Consider the following 21258-nt stretch of genomic DNA (forward strand, 5'->3'; position numbering starts at 1 on the left):
ACTTACAGAGAGCCATGCAAGGGATTCCATGATTCGATGTTCACATCGCTCTAAATGTTTTATCATTTCTCTGGTCAAGTTGGCTTCTGCTTTGATAAAACTTTCAATCACTTTGTAAAAATCAAAGGCTTTTAAATTAAGTACATTCAGAATCCATGGGAAGGACAAATCTGTTCCAGTATCAAGATTCTGAGATGTACTTCCTAAAAATGAAAGAAAAAGTGTAACTTAGGTATGAAATGTTAAGCCTTGAATTATGTATTTTTAGCTTGGAAGGTTTTATCAAACAAAAACTTAAAACACAGCAGAAAAGCTACACAAAAATTTCTATTTAGAACAGATTTGTTTTTCATTTTGTTTAATTTATTTTAAGTAGCCTCCATGCCCAACATGGGGCTTGATTTCACAACCATGAAATTAAGAGCTGTGTGCTGTACAGATTGAGCCAGTCAGGTGCTCCTAGAGCAAAACTTTTATTGTGGAGTCCAAGGACCCAAAAGAAATAGGCTTCTAAATTTTGAGTGTATGTCCACACGTTTTTCCTAAATAGAGGGCTTATGCTTCTATCAGATTTTCAAAGATTTAAATACCCTACCCTTATATCAGGAACAAGTATAATATCTAACCAGCAATGCATTAGCATATCCATTTTAACAACCTCAATAATCCCTGATGTTGGGATTCTTTAAAATTTTGCTAATTTGGTTAGAAAACAGCAACTCTTTTAAATGTGCATTTTCTGGTTATTAATGAGGATTCAGTTTTCCACGTATGTTTAGCAGTTTTAAGTTTCTCTTTTATTGTGTATTTGTATCCTAGGTAAATTTTCTTTTGTTTTCACAAACAAGACTTCTTAATATCTACAATATTATTTGCAAAACAATACATGTCTAAAATTGTATCGTTTAAAAAACACCATCAGTGGCTTCTGTTCTATTTATCTGGTGAACCATAGCTCCAATCTTTGGCCTCATTGCCATAAAGCCTATAGCAGTGTTTCCATATAGGGAAATGCTACTTTTGTACTCCTTGGAAATTCACAATCTCCTGTCTTGAAAGAGATTTCAAAGGTTCATTTCCTAGATACAGGATAGCCCAGAATAAGAGCCTAATGAAATACTACTCCCAAGATGACCTGAAATAATTAAGATAATAACACATTTAAATGATTTATGGTGACTACTTATATTCTTCAGTATATACTGATCTAACATATGCATATCATCCCCTTAACTCCACTCCCCCCAAAAAAACACACCACACCTTAGGTAAGTTTTTTAAACTTTAAACTGAACTAAAATGTTTATTGACTAAAATTTAACTTACTGCTATATGTAGCCATTACAACCTCAAGAGCGCATGCCAACAAAGACATATGAAAGATGTTGTCATTCAGGAGTTTACTAAAGAAAAGAAAAAGAATGATTTTGAAACATTTACTTTTATAAAAAGAAGAAATTGTTTTATTAAAACTAAAGAATTTACCTAAAATTTTGAATGGATAATCGTTCTTCTTCCTAAAACAGATACAAAAAATGTTTAGTTAATGTCTTTTTTATGTCAGCATTAAATTTTCTTTCCATTATGTTCTTTTTAACTTACTGATTTAAGCATAGATTCCATTACTCGGTAATATAATCGGACTCCAAGTTTGTATCTCTAGAAAGAAAAAAAATTAGATTCCACTACTTTAAAAATCATAATTATTAATTTTAAAGAAGTTTTCTCTTGAAACATATTTCTGATACTTCTTAGGAAACTGAATACCAAGAGACCACAAAAACTAGCTTGTCTAAAACTTAAGACTTCAGTATAAAATGTTTAAATTCCCAATAAATTATCAAGAGGGAAGGTCCAGTACTTGGTTTTCCTTCATTTCCACTTCAGTCCATATCAATCGATACACACACACACACACACACACACACACACACACACACACACACACTATATACATGGTGCTAGGGTTAACTCTTTTATATACTAATGTAATGCTTCTTGTGGCCTCGGTTACGTATTTTCACATTAGCTCTCCAGGACTGAGAATAGTCTGTCCATAAAACTGGAAAAGGCAATCATCTGACCCAATTGATGTTACCCGCAAAAAGTTTTAACCAAATAAATAGTTCCTATTAGTTCAAAGAATAACAAAATTTTAGATATACACACACAAACCATATTCCTTCATTCAAATTATAAGCATAAATTTCATATATAACCAAAAAGACTTATAAATACAATTATTTAAAACACTATTAGCATCCAAATATAACCTCACTACGCTGAAATAAATGTATACAGATTATAGTTTTCAAACATATTTTTATGTTACCTCACTATTTCCACACAATGAAGCAGAGCAAATACAGAAACCCAAATCTCAAAGAAGTTTAATGGCAGTTCATAAATGGCAGAACCAGATATAAACCCAGGGTTCTGATTCAGAGCCCATATCTTTACCCAATGTACTGGTTTTAGATATTCTGAAATAATAATAGTAGTAAAATGATATCACTACCACCGATAAATAGCAGGTATAATATGATCCCATTCAGAGAAGTATATGCATTCACGAATATTCATATATGTATAAGCCAAAGACTATACACCAAAAATTTAATAGTATCAAAGATTTTAATTTTTTCTACTGATTTTTCTAAAAATTTTTACAATTTGTCTAAAAACTTCTACATGTTTACTTTTAGTTTCTGTAATAGTGTAAGGGGCATTTTCTTATAAAATTTTTCATAAGCAGCAGCATACACAGGCAGGTAAGATACAGAATCTACCAATATAAGACAAATATTATTGTAATATTTTCACAATTTGGAAAGACATTATATTTGAAATTATTTCTATTATAGTGACACCAATCGAAATGAACTCAAGTTACCTGTGATCCAATTTCCATACATCCCTGTCCCACAGCTTTAGCAAATTTCTCTTTAAAGATGCATCCAATATCCTTCACTCTTTTCAGGATACTTTCCTTTGGATTCACTGTGCAGTTCTTTAAAGAGGAAAAACTTAAGTCCATGTTGAGGATACTATTCAATCATAATTAACATGTCTGTCCTATGATATACAACTTTTCACTTTTTGATTATTTACACTATGGAAATACTTCCATAAAAACTAGGTAAACACAACTACTGAAAATAAAAGGAGCATAACGAATTTCATTTTAGGATGTTAGTAACCAAAAAACACTAAAGCACAAATAAAAAACCCTACTATCTAAATTTTCTGCTATGTTAAAGAAGAGATTTGGTAGCCCCTCCATCCATCAAAAAAGAGTCTCAAAGACATTACAAACTGATACCATGAAAATACAAAGGATCATAAGTGACTACTAAGAACAATTATACACCAACAACTGGAAAACCTAAAAGAAAAAGAAAACTTCTTAGAAACATACAAACTACCAAATATGAACCATGAAAAAACATAAAACCTGATCAATCAAGAAACAAAAGTAATAATCAAGAAACAAAAGTCAAGATCCAGACAGCTTCACAGGTGAATTTTATCAGACATCCAAAAAGGAATTAATACCAAAACTTCTCACACCCTTCCAAAAAATAGAAGAAATAACACTTCCAAACACATTTTACAAGGCCAGCATTACCCTGACACCAAAACCAGACAAGGATACCACATGAAAACAATATTATAGGCCAATATCCCTGATGAATGTAAATGCAAAAATCCACACAGAACAAATGATTAGGAAGCCAAATTAAACAATATGTTAAAGGATCATATACCACAATCAAGTGATATTTATTCCAGAGATGCTAGGATGACTCCACATTCACAAATCAATTGATATGATACATTAACACAATGAAGGATAAAAATCATATAATCTCAATAGATGCAGAAAATTCCTGACAAAATTCAACATCCATTTACAATAAAAACTCTCAACAAAGCAAGTAGAGAGAGAACATACTTCAAAATAATAAAAGCCATTTATGACAAGCCCACAGCTAACATCATATTCAGTGGTGAAAAGCTGACAGATTTTCCTGTAAGATCAGAAACAAAGATGCTCACTCTCCTCCCACTTTTATTCAACATAGTATTGAAAGTCTTAGCCAGAGCAAATTGGCAAGAAAAAGAAATAACAGGCATCCAAACTGGAAAAGAAGTAAAACTGTGTCTATTGATACATGACACATTATATATAAAAAACCCTAAAGACTCCATCAAATCATTGTTAGAATAAACAAATTTAGTAAAGTTGCAGGATACAAAATCAATGGACAGAAATCAGGTGTGTTTCTATGCACTAATAATGTACTAACAGAAAGAGAAATTAATAAAAAATCCCATTTACAATTGCATCAAAAAGAATAAATTACCTAGAAAAGAAACTGAAGAAGACAAAAATAAATGCAAAGATATCCCATGTTCATGGGCTGGAAGGATTAATATTGTTAAAATGTCCATACTACCCAAAGCAATCTACAGATTCAATGCAATCCCTATCAAAATTCCAATGGCTTTTCCACAGAAATAAGTGATCCAAAAGTTTGTACCCATCAACAAAAGATTAAAGTAATCTTGAGAAAGAACAAAGAACAAATCACACTACCTGATTTCAAACTGTATTACAAAGCTATAGTAATCAAAACAGTACGTTATTAGCACAAAACAGACATGCAGAGCAGTGGAACAGAATAGAGCCCAGAAATAAACTCATGCATACAATTAATCTGTGACAAAGGAAGCAAAAATATACAATGGGGAAAAGATGGTCTCTTCAATAAACAGTGCTGGGGAAACTAGACAGCCACAGGAAAAAGAATAAAACTTGCCAACAATACAAAAAATTAACTCGAAGTGGATTAAAGACCTAAATATAAGACACGATACCATAAAACTCCTAGAAGAAAACATAGGAGATAAACTCCTTGACATTAGTCCACAAAACAAAAAGGAAACCAATCTACTGAATGAGAGAAATATTGGCAAATCATATATTTAGCAAGGGGTTAATATTCAAAATATATAAATAACTCATACAAGTCAACAAATAGTCTGATTTTTAAAAAAAGGCAGACCTGAATAGACACTCTTCCAAAGAAGACATACAGATAGCCAATCAACACATGAAAAGAAGTTCAACATCACTAATCATCATGGAAAGGCAAATCAAAACCACAATGAGATATCACCTTATACCGGTCAGAATGGCTACAATTATAAAGACCAGAAATAACAAACATTGACAAAGATGTGGAGAAAAGGGAGCCCTATGTACTGTGGGAATGTAAATTGGTACAGCTACCATGGAAAAGAGTATGGAAGTTCCTCAGAAAATTAAAAATAGAACCATTATATGATCTAGCAATTCCACTTCTGGTATTTATCTGAAGGAAACAAAAACGCTAACTCAAAAAGATCTGTATCCCATCTTCACTGCAGCATTATTTACAGTAGAAAAGACATGGAAACAACCTAATTGTCCATGATTGAATAATGGATAATATATATATGTATGTACGTATGCACATGTATAAAATGGAATGTTATCCATCCACAAAAAATGAAATCTTCCATCTGTGACATGTATGGAACTTGAGGGCATTATGCCAAATGAAATAAGTCAGACTGAGAAAGACAAATACTGTAAGAACTCATTTATATGTGGACTCTGAAAAAAAAAAAAAAAGACAAACACAAAAAATCAAGCTAGATACAAAAAACAAATTGGTATTGCCCGAGTAGGGGTTGGAGGTGGGCAAAATGGGTGAAAGCTATAAGAACTTACAAACCTTCAGTTATAAAATAAATAAAATAAGTCATGAGGATGTAATATACAGCATGGTGACTATAGACAATAATACTGTAATGTATAATTGGAAAGTTGCTAAGAGAATAAATCTTAAAAGTCCTTATCACAAGAAAACAAAAATTTCTAATTTCTTTCTAATTTCTAATGTATGATGACATGGGAACCAGACTTACTGTGATCATTTTGCAATATATACAAATATTTAATCATTATGTTACATATTTGAAACAAAATGTTATATATATATCAATCATACTCCAACAAAAATAAACTAAAAATGAAACAATTATGACTACTAAAATAAAAAGAATCTCATGTACTCTCATAAATTATCTTCAATTAAGAGTTAAATTGGGGTGGATATTACCCTAAAAATACAAATAATAAAATTAAAACTATGATTTGAGTTTGGTATCATATTGTAATTAAAAACTGTGCTAAGAGTTAAGTATTATTAAATCATTTCACTACCTTTTCAAAACACATAATAGAGAAATGGTTACAAAAGAAGTTTCAATACATGCATCATATGGGGTGGGGCTCTATTTAGTAATTAAAATTTATCACAAGATGATTACTAAAATGCATATCATGATACATTAAAATATTCTGTAATTCATATTGTAATCTATTAGAACATATCAAAAACTTGATTCCCTTCAGCTATAACCAAAGAGTGACTATATTCTTACAATCTTTATGGGTCAAATACATTCAAAATACTATAAATTAGAAAATAAACTTTTGGCCTCAGCAATCACACAACAAAAAGAAATAAAAGGCATCCAAAGGGGCAAGGAAGAAGTCAAACTTTCACTATTTGCAGATGACATGATACTCTATGTAGAAAACCTGAAAGATTCTGCCAAAAAATTACCAGAATACACAAATTCAGCAAAGTAGCAGGATATAAAATCAATATGTAGAAATCTGTTGCATTTTTATACAGCAATAACGAAGCAGCAGAAAAAGAAATCAAGGAATCAATCCCATTTGCAACTGCACCAAAAACAGTAAGATTCCTAGGAATAAACCTAACTAAAGAGGTGAAAGATCTATACTCTGAAAACTATAGAACACTTATGAAAGAAACAGAAGATAACACAAAGAAGTGGAAAAGCATTCCATGTTCATGGATTAGAACGAACATTGTTAAAATGTCTATACTACAGAAACCAACCTACACATTTAATGCAATCCCTATAAAAATACCACCAGAGGGGCGCCTGGGTGGCTCAGTCAGTTAAGTGTCCAACTTCAGCTCAGGTCATGATCTCACACTCCATGAGTTCAAGCCCCGCGTCGGGCTCTGTGCTGACAGCTCAGAGCCTGGAGCCTGCTTCAGGTTCTGTGTCTCCCCCTCTCTCTCTGCCCCTCCCCTGTTCATGCTCTGTCTCTGTCTCAAAAGTAAAACTAAAAACATTTAAAAAAAATTTTTAAAAAAATACCACCAGAATTTTTCACAAAGCTAGAACAAACAACGCTAAAATTTTTATGGAGCCACAAAAGACCCCAAATAGCCAAAGCAATGTTGAAAAAGAAAATCAAAGCAGGAGGCGTCACAATCCCAGACTTCAAGCTGTATTACAAAGCTGTAATCATCAAGACAGTATGGCACTGGCACAATTAATGGATTAATGGAACAGAATAGAGAACCCAGAAATGGATCCACAACTATACAGTCAACTAATCTTCAACAAAGCAGGAAAGACTATCCAATGGGGAAAAACACAGTGTCTTCAACAAATGGTGTTCAGAAAACTGGATGGGAACATGCAGAAGAATGAAACTGGACCACTTTCTTACACAAAAATTCAAAACGGATGAAAGACCTAAATGTGAGACAGGAAACTATCAAAATCCTAGAGAACCTCTTGGGAACTATTGGGACCGAAAAAAAGCTTCTGCACAGCAAAGGAAACAATCAACAAAACTAAAAGGCAGCCTACAGAATGGGACAAGATATCTGCAATGACATTATCTGATAAAGGGTTAGTAACCAACATTTACAAAGAACTTATCAAACTCAGCACCCAAAAAACCACCTAGTTAAGAAATGGGCAGAAAACATGAATAGGCACTTCTCCAAAGAAGACATCCAGATGGCTAACAGACACATGAAAAGATGCTCAACATCATTCATCATCACGGAAATGCAAATCAAAACCACATTAAGATACCACTTCACACCAGTGAGAGTGGCTAAAATTAACAACTCAGGAAACGACAGATGTTGGCGAGGATGTGGACAAAGGGGAACCCTCTTGCACTGTTGGTGGGAATGCAAACTGGTGCAGCCACTCTGAAAAACAGTATGTAGTTCCTCAAAAAGTTAAAAACAGAAATACTCCACAACCCAGCAATTGCACTGTTAGGTATTTACCCAAAGGATACAAAATAGATTCAAAGGGATACATGCACCCAAATGTTTCCAGCAGCATTATCAACAATAGCCCAACTATGGAGATAACCCAATGTCCATCTACTGATGAATGGATACAGAAGACGTGGTATACACACACACACACACACACACACACACATATACATAGGAATATTACACAGCCATCAAAAAGATTGAAATATTGCCATTTGTAGCAGTGTGGATGGAGCTAGAATGTATTATGCATATGGGAATGGGAGGAGACAAGAGAGTGAAACAAACCACAGCAGTCTCTTATTTTTTTTATTGACAATGCTTTATTTTTTTTAATTTAAATGCAAGTTAGTTAGCCTACAGCATAGTATCGGTATCAGGAGTAGAACCCAGAGTTTCATCACTTACATAAAACACCCAGGGCTCATCCCAATAAGCACCCTCCTTAATGCCCATCACCCGTTTAGCTCATCCCCCCATTCACCTACCCTCCAGCAACCCTCAGTTTGTTCTCTACATTTAAGAGTCTCTTATAGTTTGTCTCCCTCTGTTTTCATCTTATCTTTCCTTCCCTTTCCTTATGTGTTTCTTAAATTCTACCTATGAGTGAAATCATGTGATGTTTGTCTTTGACTGACTTATTTTGCTTAGCATTAATACATTCTGGTTCCATCCACACTGTTGCAAATGGCAAGATTTCATTCCTTTTCATCACCGAGTAATATCCTGTGTATAAATACACCACATCTTTATCCATTCGTCAGTTGATGGACATTTGGTCTCTTTCCATAATTTAGCTATTGTTGATAGCGCTGCTATCAACATTGGGGTTCAGATCAGCGTTTTTGTGTTGTTTGGATAAATACCTAGTAGTGCAATTGCTGGCTCATAGGGTAGTTCTATTTTTAATCTTCTGAGGAACCTTCATACTGTCTCCCAGAGTGGCTGCACCAAACCACCAGAGACTCTTAATCACAGAGAACAGGATTGACAGAGGAAGGTCTAGGAGACAAACTAGATGGGTAATGGGTACTAAGGAGGTCACTTCTTGTGATTAGCACTGGATATATGGAAGCAATAAATCACTGAATTCTACTTCTGAAACCAATACTGCACTGTATGTGAACTAACAAAAATTTAAATTAAAAAAGAGTGAAACAAAATAAGCTTTCTAAAACCAAGCTTAATTATACCTTTCTTTGAAATATGAACACTGGAGCACCTGGGTAAGCATCTGACTCTCAATTTCAGCTCAGATCATGATTTCATGGTAGGTCGCAAGATGGAGTCCTGCACTGGGCTCACACTGGGCATGCAGACTTCTTAAGATTCTCTCCTGAGGTGCCTGGGTGGCTCAGTCTGTTGAGCATCTGCCTCTTAATTTCAGCTCAGATCAGGATCTCATGGTTTGTGAGATATAGCCCCACCTTAGGCTCTGCACTGACAATGTGGAGCCTGCTTGGGATTCTCGTTCTCTACCCCTTCCCTGATCATGCTGTCTTTCCCTCTTTCTCACAATAAATAAACATTTAAAAAAAAAACTCTCTCCCTCTGCCCTTCCCCTATTCACTCACTTTCTACCCTCACCTCTAAAAAAGAAATAAATAAAATATGAACACTGTCATTCAAAAATTTCACATTCTATAAAATCAATAATTCTTTGGGAAAGAAAACAGCACACATATGTTAGAAACAATAACAAAGAAGCCTCTCCTGTCATAAAGTCATTGTTGCCTGGCACAAAAACAAACACTCAGATCAGTGGAACAGAACAGAAAACCCAGAAATGGACCCACAAACGTATGGCCAACTAATCTTTGGCAAAGTAGGAAATAATACAATGGAATAAAGACAGTCTCTTCAGCAAGTAGTGCTGGGAAAACTGGACAGTGACATGCAGAAAAATGAACCTGGACCACTTTCTTACACCATACACAAAAATAAACTCAAAATGGATGAAAGACCTCAATGTAAGACAGGAAGCCATCAATATCCTCGAGGAGAAAGCAGGCAAAAACCTCTATGATCTTGGCCACAGCAACTTCTTACTCAACAGGTTTCCAGATGCAAGGGAACCCAAAGCAAAAATGAACTATTGGGACCTCATCAAAATAAAAAGCTTCTGTACATTGAAGGAAACAATCAGCAAAACTAAAAGGCAACCAACAGAATGGAAGAAGATATTTGCAAAAGACGTATCAGATAAAGGGTTAGTATCCATAATCTATAAAGAACTTATCAAACTCAACACCCAAAAAATGGGCAAAAGACATGAATAGATACTTCTCCAAAGAAGACATTCAGATGGCCAACCGACACATGAAAAAATGCTCAACATCACTCAGCATCAGGGAAATACAAATCAAAACTGCAACGAGATACCACCTCACCCCTGTCAGAATGGCTAACATTAACAACTCAGGCAACAACAGATGCTGGTGAGGATGAAGAGAAAGGATCTCTTGTGCACTGCTTATGAGAATGCAAACTGGTACAGTCACTGTGGAGAACAGTATGGAGGTTCCTCAAAAAATTAAAAATAGAACTACCCTATGACCCAGCCATTGCACTACTAGGTATTTATCCAACGGATACAGGTATGCTGTTTCGAAGGGACACATGCACCCCAATGTTTGTAGCAGCACTATCAATAGCCAAGAAAGAGCCCAAATGTCCATCAATGGATGAATGGATAAAGAAAATGTGGTATATATACACAATGGAGTATTACTTGGCAATCAAAAAGAATGAAATCTTGCCATTTGCAACTACGTGGATGGAACTGGAAGGTATTATGCTAAGCAAAATTAGTCAGAGAAAGACAAATACCATATGACTTCACTCATATGAGGGTTTAAGATACAAAACAGATGAACATAAGGGAATGGAAGCAAAAATAATATAAAAACAGGGAGCGGGACAAAACCTAAGAGACTTACATATGGAGTACAAACAGAGGGTTACTGGAGGGGTTGTGCAAGGAGGGGATGGGCTAAATGGGTAAGGGGCATTAAGGAATCTACTCCTGAAATCATTGCTGCACTATATGATAAGTAATTTGAATGTAAATTTAAAAAATTAATTAATTAAAAAAAAATAAAGTCACTGTTGCCAAAACATTCACTTAAATGCCTACAACTTCTAAGATTTTACTTACAGAAGATGTCATTCATTATAAAAATAAAGAAACCTGAACTAATAAAGACATAAACTCAAAGAACAACTTAGTGATCCTCAAAACATGCTCTTAAGGTAAGCAATTTGCAATCTAGATAGGAAAAAAATGCAGTTAGGCTGTTAAGCTTCATTTAATGTTAAACTTTACATTGAGCTCCAGAGAATGCCCCTGAGGTAGAATATTCTGCCAAACTAAAATATTGTAAAATAAAAAAAGAGCTCCTACATACTCAAAATGTTAGAGGAAATATTCAAAATGAATTTGAGAAGATAGATTATTGGGGGAAAATGAGAGACGGGTGGGGGGGGGAAGAGAGAGAAGCAAACCAGACGAGTCTCAACTATAGAGAACAAAAAGGGTAGCTGGAGTGGTGCTGGGTGACGGGATGGGCTAAATGGGTGATGGGCATTAAGGAGGGCACGTGAGATGAGAACTGGGTGTTAATGTCAGAGATGAATCACTAAATTCTACACATGAAACCAATTTTACCAGATATGCTAACTAACTAGAATTTAAATAAAAACTTGAAATAAAAATAAGAGAACAGGGACGCCTGGGTGGCTCTGTTGGTTAAGCGTCTGACTTCAGCTCAGGTCACAATCTCCCGGTTCGTGGGTTCGAGTCCCTCACTGGCCTCTCTACTGTCATCACAGAGCCCACTTCATATCCTCTGTCCCCCTCTATCTCTCCCATCCCCCTCTCAAAAATAAACATTTTTAAAAATAGAACAAAGAGATTATCATTCTTTTAACTTCTATCATTATTTCTTTTAGAAGTTCTAAGTAATTGAGTAGCTATTTTTGGGAAATATTCTTGTGCTACAGATAATCCACATATAAGAGCAACTTCAAGCAATTTGGATAAACAATATCAGTTCTGAGCCAACACAATTATGAATATGATGACAAAATACTTTGCTAATTCATGGGGGGCATATAAGCAAGAAGATGACAACAGAGTATGACAAAGCCACAGGCAGGTCACGGTATTAAATGTTAACCATACAGGGGCACCTGGGTGGCTCAGTCGGTTAAGCGTCCGACTTCAGCTCGGGTCACGATCTGGCGGTCCATGAGTTCGAGACCCGCATCAGGCTCTGGGCTGATGGCTCAGAGCCTGGAGCCTGCTTGCGATTCTGTGTCTCCCTCTCTCTCTGCCCCTCTCCCGTTCATGCTCTGTCTCTCTCTGTCTCAAAAATAAATAAATGTTAAAAAAAAAAAAGTAAAAAAAAAATGTTAACCATACAGAGCACAGAGTTATTGGAATACGGCAAATTGTAATAATTCTCTTGGCCTTATCCAATTTCCATGGATGAGCATTTCTGTGAATCCTAACCTTTATTTAAATTTAAATAAGGAGTGAAGAAGCAAGCAAGCAACGTACACATTAGTTTTCATTATTTCTTTTTTTTTTTAATTTTTTTTTTTTAACGTTTATTTACTTTTGAGACAGAGAGAGACAGAGCATGAACGGGGGAGGGTCAGAGAGAGAGAGGGAGACACAGAATCTGAAATAGGCTCCAGGCTCTGAGCTGTCAGCACAGAGCCCGACACGGGGCTCGAACTCACGAGCCGTGAGATCATGACCTGAGCTGAAGTCGGACGCTCAACCGACTGAGCCACCCAGGCACCCAGTTTTCATTATTTCATTCTTTCTCTAGTTTTTGCACAGCAAGGGCCCTTCAGATGTCAAACTCAGGTCTATAGGAATTGGAAACTGCAATACACACAAGTTCAGACAAGAAATGTAAATAAAAATGGGCTGAAAACAGGATAAAAAAGACTATAGAGATACGGTAAATGTTAAATCCTAATACCACATTCAAAGAAAAGATCTTAAAAGCAGTCAGAAAGAAAATATACACTAACTATAATGAAACAACAGTCAGATTCACAGATTTCTTAAACAGCAATCAGGAGAGCCAGGAAATAGCAAAATAATATCTACAAACTTCTAAGAGAAAGTAAATATCTAGAATTGAAGATTCAGCTAAACTACTTGACAAAAAGTAAGACTAAAGAAATTTTAATAAACAAAACACAAACCTTTTAAGTTCATCCCAAACTGACACTCACTGAGGAAATTATTTAAATATGTATTTGACACATAGATCAATGGAAGAGAGTAAAGAACCCAGAAATGGACCCACAAATGTACGGTCAACTCATCTTCAGCAAAGCAGAAAAGAATATCCAATGGAAAAAAGTTCTTCAGCAAATGGTGTTGGGAAAACTGGACAGTGACATGCAGAAAAATAAACCTGAACCATTTTCTCACATTATACACAAAAATAAACTCAAAATGGATGAAAAACCTATGTGTAAGACAGAAAATCATCAAAATCCTACAGGAGAAAACAGACAACAACCTTTTGACCTTGGCCATAGCAACTTCTTACTTGACTCCAAAGGCAAGGGAAACAAAAGCAAAAATGAGCTATGGGGATCTTATCAAGATAAAAAACTTCTGCACAGTGAAGGAAACAATCAACAAAACTAAAAGGCAACTGATAAAATGAGAGAAGATACTTGCAAATGACATATCAGATAAAGGGTTAGTATCCAAAATCTATTAAAAAAATCAAACTCGGGGCGCCTGGGTGGTGCAGTCGGTTAAGCGTCCGACTTCAGCCAGGTCACGATCTCGCAGTCCGTGAGTTCGAGCCCCGCGTCGGGCTCTGGGCTGATGGCTCAGAGCCTGGAGCCTGTTTCCAATTCTGTGTCTCCCTCTCTCTCTGCCCCTTGCCCGTTCATGCTCTGTCTCTCTCTGTCCCAAAAATAAATAGACGTTGAAAAAAAAAAAAAAATCAAACTCAACACCCACAAAACAAATAATCCAGTTAACCAAGAGGCAGAAGACATGAATAGACACTTCTCCAAAGAAGACATCCAGATGGCTAACAGACACATGAAAAGATGCTCGACATGACTCAGCATCAGGGAAATACAAATCAAAACCATAATGAGATACCACCTCACACCTGTCAGAATGGCTAACAACTCAGACAACGACAGATGTTGGTGAGGATGTAGAGAAAGGGGAACACTTCTGCACTGTTGGTGGGAATGCAAACTGGCATAGCCACTGTAGAGAACAGTATGGAGGTTCCTCAAAAAATTAAAAAGAGAGTTACTCTACAACCCAGCAATTGTACTACTAGCTATTTATCCAAAGGATACAAAAATGCTGATTCAAAGGGGCACGTGCACCCCAATGTTTATAGCAGCACTATCAAATAGCCAAAGTATGAGGAGAGCCCAGATGTCCATTGACTGATGAATAAAGAAGATGTAAATAAAATCATACATACAATGGAACACTACTTGGCAATCAAGAAGAATGACACTTTCCAGTTGCAACAGAACTAGAATGTATTATGGTAAGTGAAAGAAGCCAGAGAAAGATAAATATCACATGATTTCACTCATATGTGGAATTTAAGAAACACAACAGATGAACATAGGGGAAGGGGAGAAAAAATAAAAACAGAGAGGGAGACAAGTCATAAGAGACTCTTAAATACAGAACAAACTGAGGGTTGCTGGAGGGAAGGGGGGGATGGGCTAAATGGGTGATGGTTATTAAGAAGGCATTTATTGGGATGAGTACTGGATGTTATATACGTAAATGACGAATCACTAAATTTTACTACTGAAATTATTATATGTTAACTAACTTGGATTTAAACAAAATAAAAAATATGTATCTGAAGAAGAAAGAAAATGAAATGAGAAATGAAGTCTAAGTTGCAAGAAAGAATTTGTCAACAAGCAAGGCAAAGATTAAACATGAAAAAATCCAAAAATAGCACTAAGTGAAATAGTACTACCAACATCTAATTTGGAGGTTTCAAAAAAGCAAGAAATAAGATAACAGACAAGGGCATGTTGGTTGGGAGATGTTTAAAAAAATATTCAGTATTTTTAATAATTTTTCTAATTTTAAATTTCTTTATCAAAATAACAAAGTTTCATTTATTGCTTACATTAAAATAGGAAATCAGATTTTCTGATGGTTGATCACTTGCTGAATTTAAGATCATCATTAACTGTTGAATAGTATTCATAACGGTCCTAGAGAAAAAAAATAGGAAGAAATATTAAGCAATGAAGGAAAGCAAATAAATAAAATGTATCTATTTATCTATTTCACAAGTTAAATCTTAAAACTCACTATTTCTTGTTTATATTTAAGAAGTTCTCTGAAATAAGACTTTACAAAGCCCTTAGTGTACTGTTATTTACAAGGACTTACATTTACTTAAACCTTTAAGAAAGAACATGTTCATAATCACTAAGATCATAATTAAAAACACTGATAGGTTTATTTACGAATAAAACTACATTTCAGTACACAATTAATTGGCAAAATTAATGATATTTTAGGAAAAGCACATATAAACTGCTATCAAAATGGTAATTTAAGAAAACATTACAATTAAAGTTTTTCAAATACAGTAGCATATACCCTAACTCAAATGAAGAAACACATGACTTTACAAAGATTTTCAAGATGAAACAAACATTTTAGAAGTCATCACTGTTAAAGCATAAAATTGGGTCAGTCCCTTAAGATTTCTTTAATGCTATAATTATGTGTGTGTGTTGTACAGTAAATACTAATGTTCCAATTTTGGAATGGTAGCACATTGCTACTATAGGTACTGTTTAATAGTGCAAAGAACTATAGAATGTTTATGGCTGAAAGGTTCCTTAAATATTGTTCAGTGAACATGTTCAGTGAGAATTTTCTTCCTCTTTTTTGTAACCTCAGTAAGAATTACTCAGTTTGGAAAAAGAACTTGTCTTTATATCTTCTAAACTCTTTAATTTTTTTTTCAACGTTTATTTATTTTTGGGACAGAGAGAGACAGAGCATGAACGGGCAAGGGGCAGAGAGAGAGGGACACACAGAATCGGAAACAGGCTCCAGGCTCTGAGCCATCAGCCCAGAGCCTGACGCGGGGCTCGAACTCCCGGACCGCGAGATCGTGACCTGGCTGAAGTCGGACGCTTAACCGACTGCGCCACCCAGGCGCCCCTCTTCTAAACTCTTTTGGTAAAGTTTCCTTTTAGGAAAAAAACATGTCAAACATCCCTGGTTTTTCTTTGAATCATCTTTGTTATTATACCAAACTATTTTTTTTATAAATACTTAACATTTTTATTTTATTTTGCTTTATTTTTATTTTTTAATGTTTATTTTTGAGAGAGAATGAGCATGCACGAGTGGGGGAGGGGCAGAGAGAGTAGGAGGCAGAGAATCTAAAGCAGGCTCCATTCTGTCAGCACAAAGCCCTACATGGGGTTGAGACTCCTGAACTGTGAGATCATGACCTCACCCGAAGTCGGACACTTAACCAACTGAGCCACCCAGTTGCCTCTACACCGAACCACTATACCTCTCTCAACTGATATTTGTACATTCTCACCTTTCAAACATTATTGCTTTTATAACTTGTACATCCTCTAATCTACTTAAGCCCTTCATCCTCTGAGGCCCCTTCTCATTCTCTTTAACTTCTATGTAGTCCTTAAATGCTAGCATTCTTCAGGGTTCAGCCCTTAGCCATTCTTGCTATTACATACCTTTACTTCAGGCAACCTCATCTTTCTTTATGGTTTTAACTTTCCCTGATGATTCTCAAATCTGTAAGAGCTTATATCCTTCTGCTTACTACTTCTTCATATCCCATAAATGCCTCATGAATATTCTGAATATTATTCATCAAATATTCATCAAATATTTATCAAACCTGTTCTTGTTCCTTTATTTCAACTGCCTACTCTTGGCTTGGATATTCAGCATTTCTCAACTGAATTACTGCAATAGAGCAGTTCAGGGATTTTGACTATGTGTATGGTAATCAGGTCTATGCACGTGTAGTTTAGAAAAATACCTCCTCAGGTTATTCTAATTTGCACCCTTGGTTAAGAACCACTGTGACACATTGAGAGGTCAATTTCTCACTATGTCCTCCTTAGTCCATCCCCTTGCAAACTACTACCATGAAATTCAGAAGCTAAAAAAAGGACAAGTTTCAAGAAGAGGGAAAAGCAAGTGTGAAGGTCTTCAAGTATAAAGGAAGAGCTTTAAGCATTCAGGAAACTGGCTAGTTCATCATGAGCAGGCAAACAAGGTAAGTTGAAAGAGGCAACAGAAGCTGGATCTTATAGGCACTGTGAAGGAATGTGCATTTCAACTGCAACAGGAAGCAATCAAAGGTTTAATATGGTGAACATGATCTGACTCACATTTCTAGATTACTATTCTGGGGCTCTCTGGAGAATATATTTGGTGGTGGGGAGAGAGGAAAAGTGAGGAGAGTAGACACAGCAAGATCAATTAGGAGGCTACTGCAAAAAAATCCAAAACAAAGAGAAAGAGATCTTGGACAAGGGTGGTAAGACTGCAAATGGAGAACAGGAGATGGACTCGAGGTATTTAAAAGGTAGATTCAACAAGACTTGGTAAGAGATTAGATGTAGAAAGTGAGGAAAAGGACAGAAAAATGCTTCTAATCCAAGTTTATGCAGAGCAAAGGATAATACATCTTTTTCTTCTTTATTTACTGAGATGGAACACATTCCCACTCTAGCTTATATTCTTTAAGGACAGACAGAACTATGTCTAATAATCATATCCTCAGCAACTAGTAAAATACCTGGCATGCAAAGACCACTCAATCATGTTTGTTGTGTGTATATACAAATATACAATAGAATGAACAAACCCAAAGGACTATAAGGCACAGAATAATAACAGTGAAAATCAAAAGAAAATTCATACCTAACTGGAGTCTGCGGAAGCATCGTATTCACCTCTTCATCAGAGTTACTTTTTCGTGGTGTTCTCTGCATTTCAAAACTAAGTTATGATAAACAAAGTCATTAACATATAGTTTGTGCTTTATGAATCAAAAGAGCAGTATATTACCATCATACAAAATGGTAAGTCAATAGCAAGTGATAGGAAACAGATGATTCAAAAGCTGTTTAAGTAAGTCAAATTTTATTTTTTTCACCATTGTTTTTAAGTTGGGTTTTTCTTCCACTAGGTTTATGAAAAACAGGTGCACCAATTCATTAACAATTTTTTAAAAGTGAAAGTTAGATGCTATCTCTAAATGCTAGATGGTATTACTAACCAAGCTGTTCAGTATTAAAAAATATCAAAGCTTAAGTTTCTTAACCATTATGCCTTCCGAAGACCTTACTTTGACTTAAACTTGAAACATTCTGTATTTAACCTATAAATTATATAGATTTTCAGTTACATATTCAAAAACTTCATGCTAACGACATAAACATAAATTTTTTGTAATTACTCTCAATCATTCCTATTTTAGGATTATACATGACAATTCAAGAGAATATACTTTTGTATTAACATTTAAAAAAAAGAACCAAGCAATAATAGTAGATGAAAGGGTGGGAAAGAGAGACCACTACTTAAGTAAACTAATTACTTCAACAATTTTCTTTTCATGCACATTTTAAAAATTATATTCAATAAAAAATAGTTGTTATAGAGAATTCACATTAAATCTCTATTTGTTAATATATGCTTATCAGCTTTATAGAAAGGCATTTGAAGTAACTTATTATAAATGATATTTAAAGATCACAAAGTTGAACAAAAACCTATTTAACCTACGTGTATCAATATCAACCTAAAATGTCATAGCAAAAGCATCTCAACAAACAGACCATGTACAATACCTGTCTATAGGATCAGCCTGAAGAGTTTTATCATGATCCAGAAATAATCTTGCATCAAGATCTTTGTTTTTAAGGTAAATTTCTTCATATTGTTTAGAGAGACTTTCCACCTCAAAAGAAAAAAAATACTGGTGATTATCCTTTTCATATCATTTAATCTCTTAGTCCACAGAAGTACAGATTTAATTAAAGAATCTTTGTACAGCAATTTTATAATATAGACAGAGTTCACATGCAGTAATAGAGCACATCTAAAAGTGACATTAAAAAATTGCTATCTTTTTAACTCTAATCTTAAACGGATTTTATGCATGCACCCCATTCATTAGAGTTTTTTGTAGACAATGATCACCAATAACACAAAATAGTACTGAGACAGATCTGTAAGACAAAAATAAGTATTATTTTAATCAACTTAATTGCCAAGATGCTCCAAATAGCCCATACATCCCTCACTTTTAATCTTCCACTATGATTATGAATATAAGAATATTTTTCAGGGTGCCTGGGTGGCTCAGTTAGTTAAGCATCCGACTTTGGCTCAGGTCATGATCTCACGTTTGGCGAGTTCAAGTCCTGCAACAGGCTCTGTGCTGACAGCTGAGTCTGGAGCCTGCTTCCAATTCTGTGTCTCCCTGTCTCTCTGCCCCTCCCCTGCTCATATTCATTCTCTGTCTCTCTCTCTAAATAAATAAACATTAAAAAAAGAATATTTTTCAAACATTATAACAAACTCCTGATTATACATTCTGCCTATCTTTTCTAAATTCTTTGGTGGCATTCCAACTCCCCGCCCAATTAACATATCACAATGTATTCCTAATCTCAGATACCTTTTCATTTCATTTGTTAGAATCTGTAATTCTTTTGTAAGTTCTGATTCATTATTTTCTAAACATAATTAAAAACCAATGCCCAGTAAATAACTATTTGGCATGACTTCTGCTATGACTTTTAAAGTCAAAATATTTCTAACCTGAGAGAACTAAAATTGCATTTTAAAAGGAGTGGTAGGAAGAAATCCAGCTAGTGTAAATTTTTTTCTATGTAAGTTTTTTAGGTAGAACAGTTATTCATGTTAATTAAGTTCAATCACTGTGCCCTATCTTAGTGAGGCGCTAATTATCAATCATTTATTGACTGGTAGCTATTACTGCTATTTGAAAGATGCTGGGGGGCGCCTGGGTGGATCAGTGGGTTGAACATCTGACTTCGGCTCAGGTCATGATCTTGTGGTTTACGAGTTCAAGTCCCGCGTGGGGCTCTGTGCTGACATCTCAAAGCCTGGAGCCAGCTTTGGATTCTGTGTCTCCCTGTCTCTGCCCCTCCCCCACTCATTCTCAGTCTCAAAAATAAATAAACATTAAAAAACCATTTAAGAAAGATGCTGGGGCGGGGGTGTGGGTAGCTCAGTCAGTTAAGCATCCGACTCTTGATTTCCGCTCGAGTCATGATTTCATGGTTCGTGGGTTCAAGCCCCATGTCAGGCTCTGCGCTGGCAGTGTGGAGCCTGCTTGGGATTCTGGCTCCTTCTTTCTCTGCCCCTCCCCCAATCACACGTTGTCTCTCTCTCTCAAAATAAATAAATAAACAAACAAACATTTTTAAAAAATGCTGGCGTAAAGTTTATTTTAGGATTTCTACTAAAACTGTAATCCTTTCTAATGAAGGAAGAAAAATTACTATGAGTGTCCAAAATTCTTTAGAGCTGTGAACAGGTTATTTTTTGGCACATCAGTTGATAAGAAAGCTCAGTAATACAACATTTGACCCCATTTCTTGCTTCTCTAGTGTCTTTTGCACTGCATCCCAATCTTAACAAATTAGCTGGAGTTCACTGAACAGACCAAACTATCATAAATCATTGTCCCTTTGAATCTATAATTTCTAACACTGAAAATATCTTTTTTTCTCATAAAGCTTATTCACTTCAGAAATCACATCTCCAAACAATTTTCCACAAAACCCATCTGCCCCACTTTGGATTAGGTGGATATCACAGCACCATGTGCAGACTTGTATCAGACTCTTGCAGACTCCTCTAATGTTCTATTTCTTTGTCTTTTTCGTACTATGACCTTGTTGACTGTGAGTTAAATCTCTAATGAATAATATCTAGCACAATGCCTGGCACACATTAAGCACTCAATAAATGATTGTTGGATGAGTAAGTTTATTA

At 35.2% G+C, this 21258-nt stretch overlaps 1 protein-coding gene across 2 annotated transcripts in view; it reads right to left on the bottom strand.

Annotated features, from left to right (window-relative positions):
* Window positions 1-21258, bottom strand: part of RB1 (RB transcriptional corepressor 1) — a 200635-nt gene that overhangs the window by 94903 nt on the left and 84474 nt on the right. For both annotated transcript variants that reach the window (XM_047854921.1, XM_047854913.1), the window contains 8 exons: window positions 19080-19189; window positions 18148-18225; window positions 15344-15431; window positions 2894-3010; window positions 1603-1659; window positions 1486-1517; window positions 1327-1403; window positions 7-203 (listed from right to left, as the gene is read on the bottom strand). In XM_047854921.1, coding sequence (XP_047710877.1) covers window positions 7-203; window positions 1327-1403; window positions 1486-1517; window positions 1603-1659; window positions 2894-3010; window positions 15344-15431; window positions 18148-18225; window positions 19080-19189 — 756 coding nt within the window. The remainder of the gene's footprint in view (window positions 1-6; window positions 204-1326; window positions 1404-1485; window positions 1518-1602; window positions 1660-2893; window positions 3011-15343; window positions 15432-18147; window positions 18226-19079; window positions 19190-21258) is intronic.

The sequence above is a fragment of the Prionailurus viverrinus genome, chromosome A1 (genome assembly GCF_022837055.1).
Source record: "Prionailurus viverrinus isolate Anna chromosome A1, UM_Priviv_1.0, whole genome shotgun sequence".
Taxonomy (NCBI): domain Eukaryota; kingdom Metazoa; phylum Chordata; class Mammalia; order Carnivora; family Felidae; genus Prionailurus; species Prionailurus viverrinus.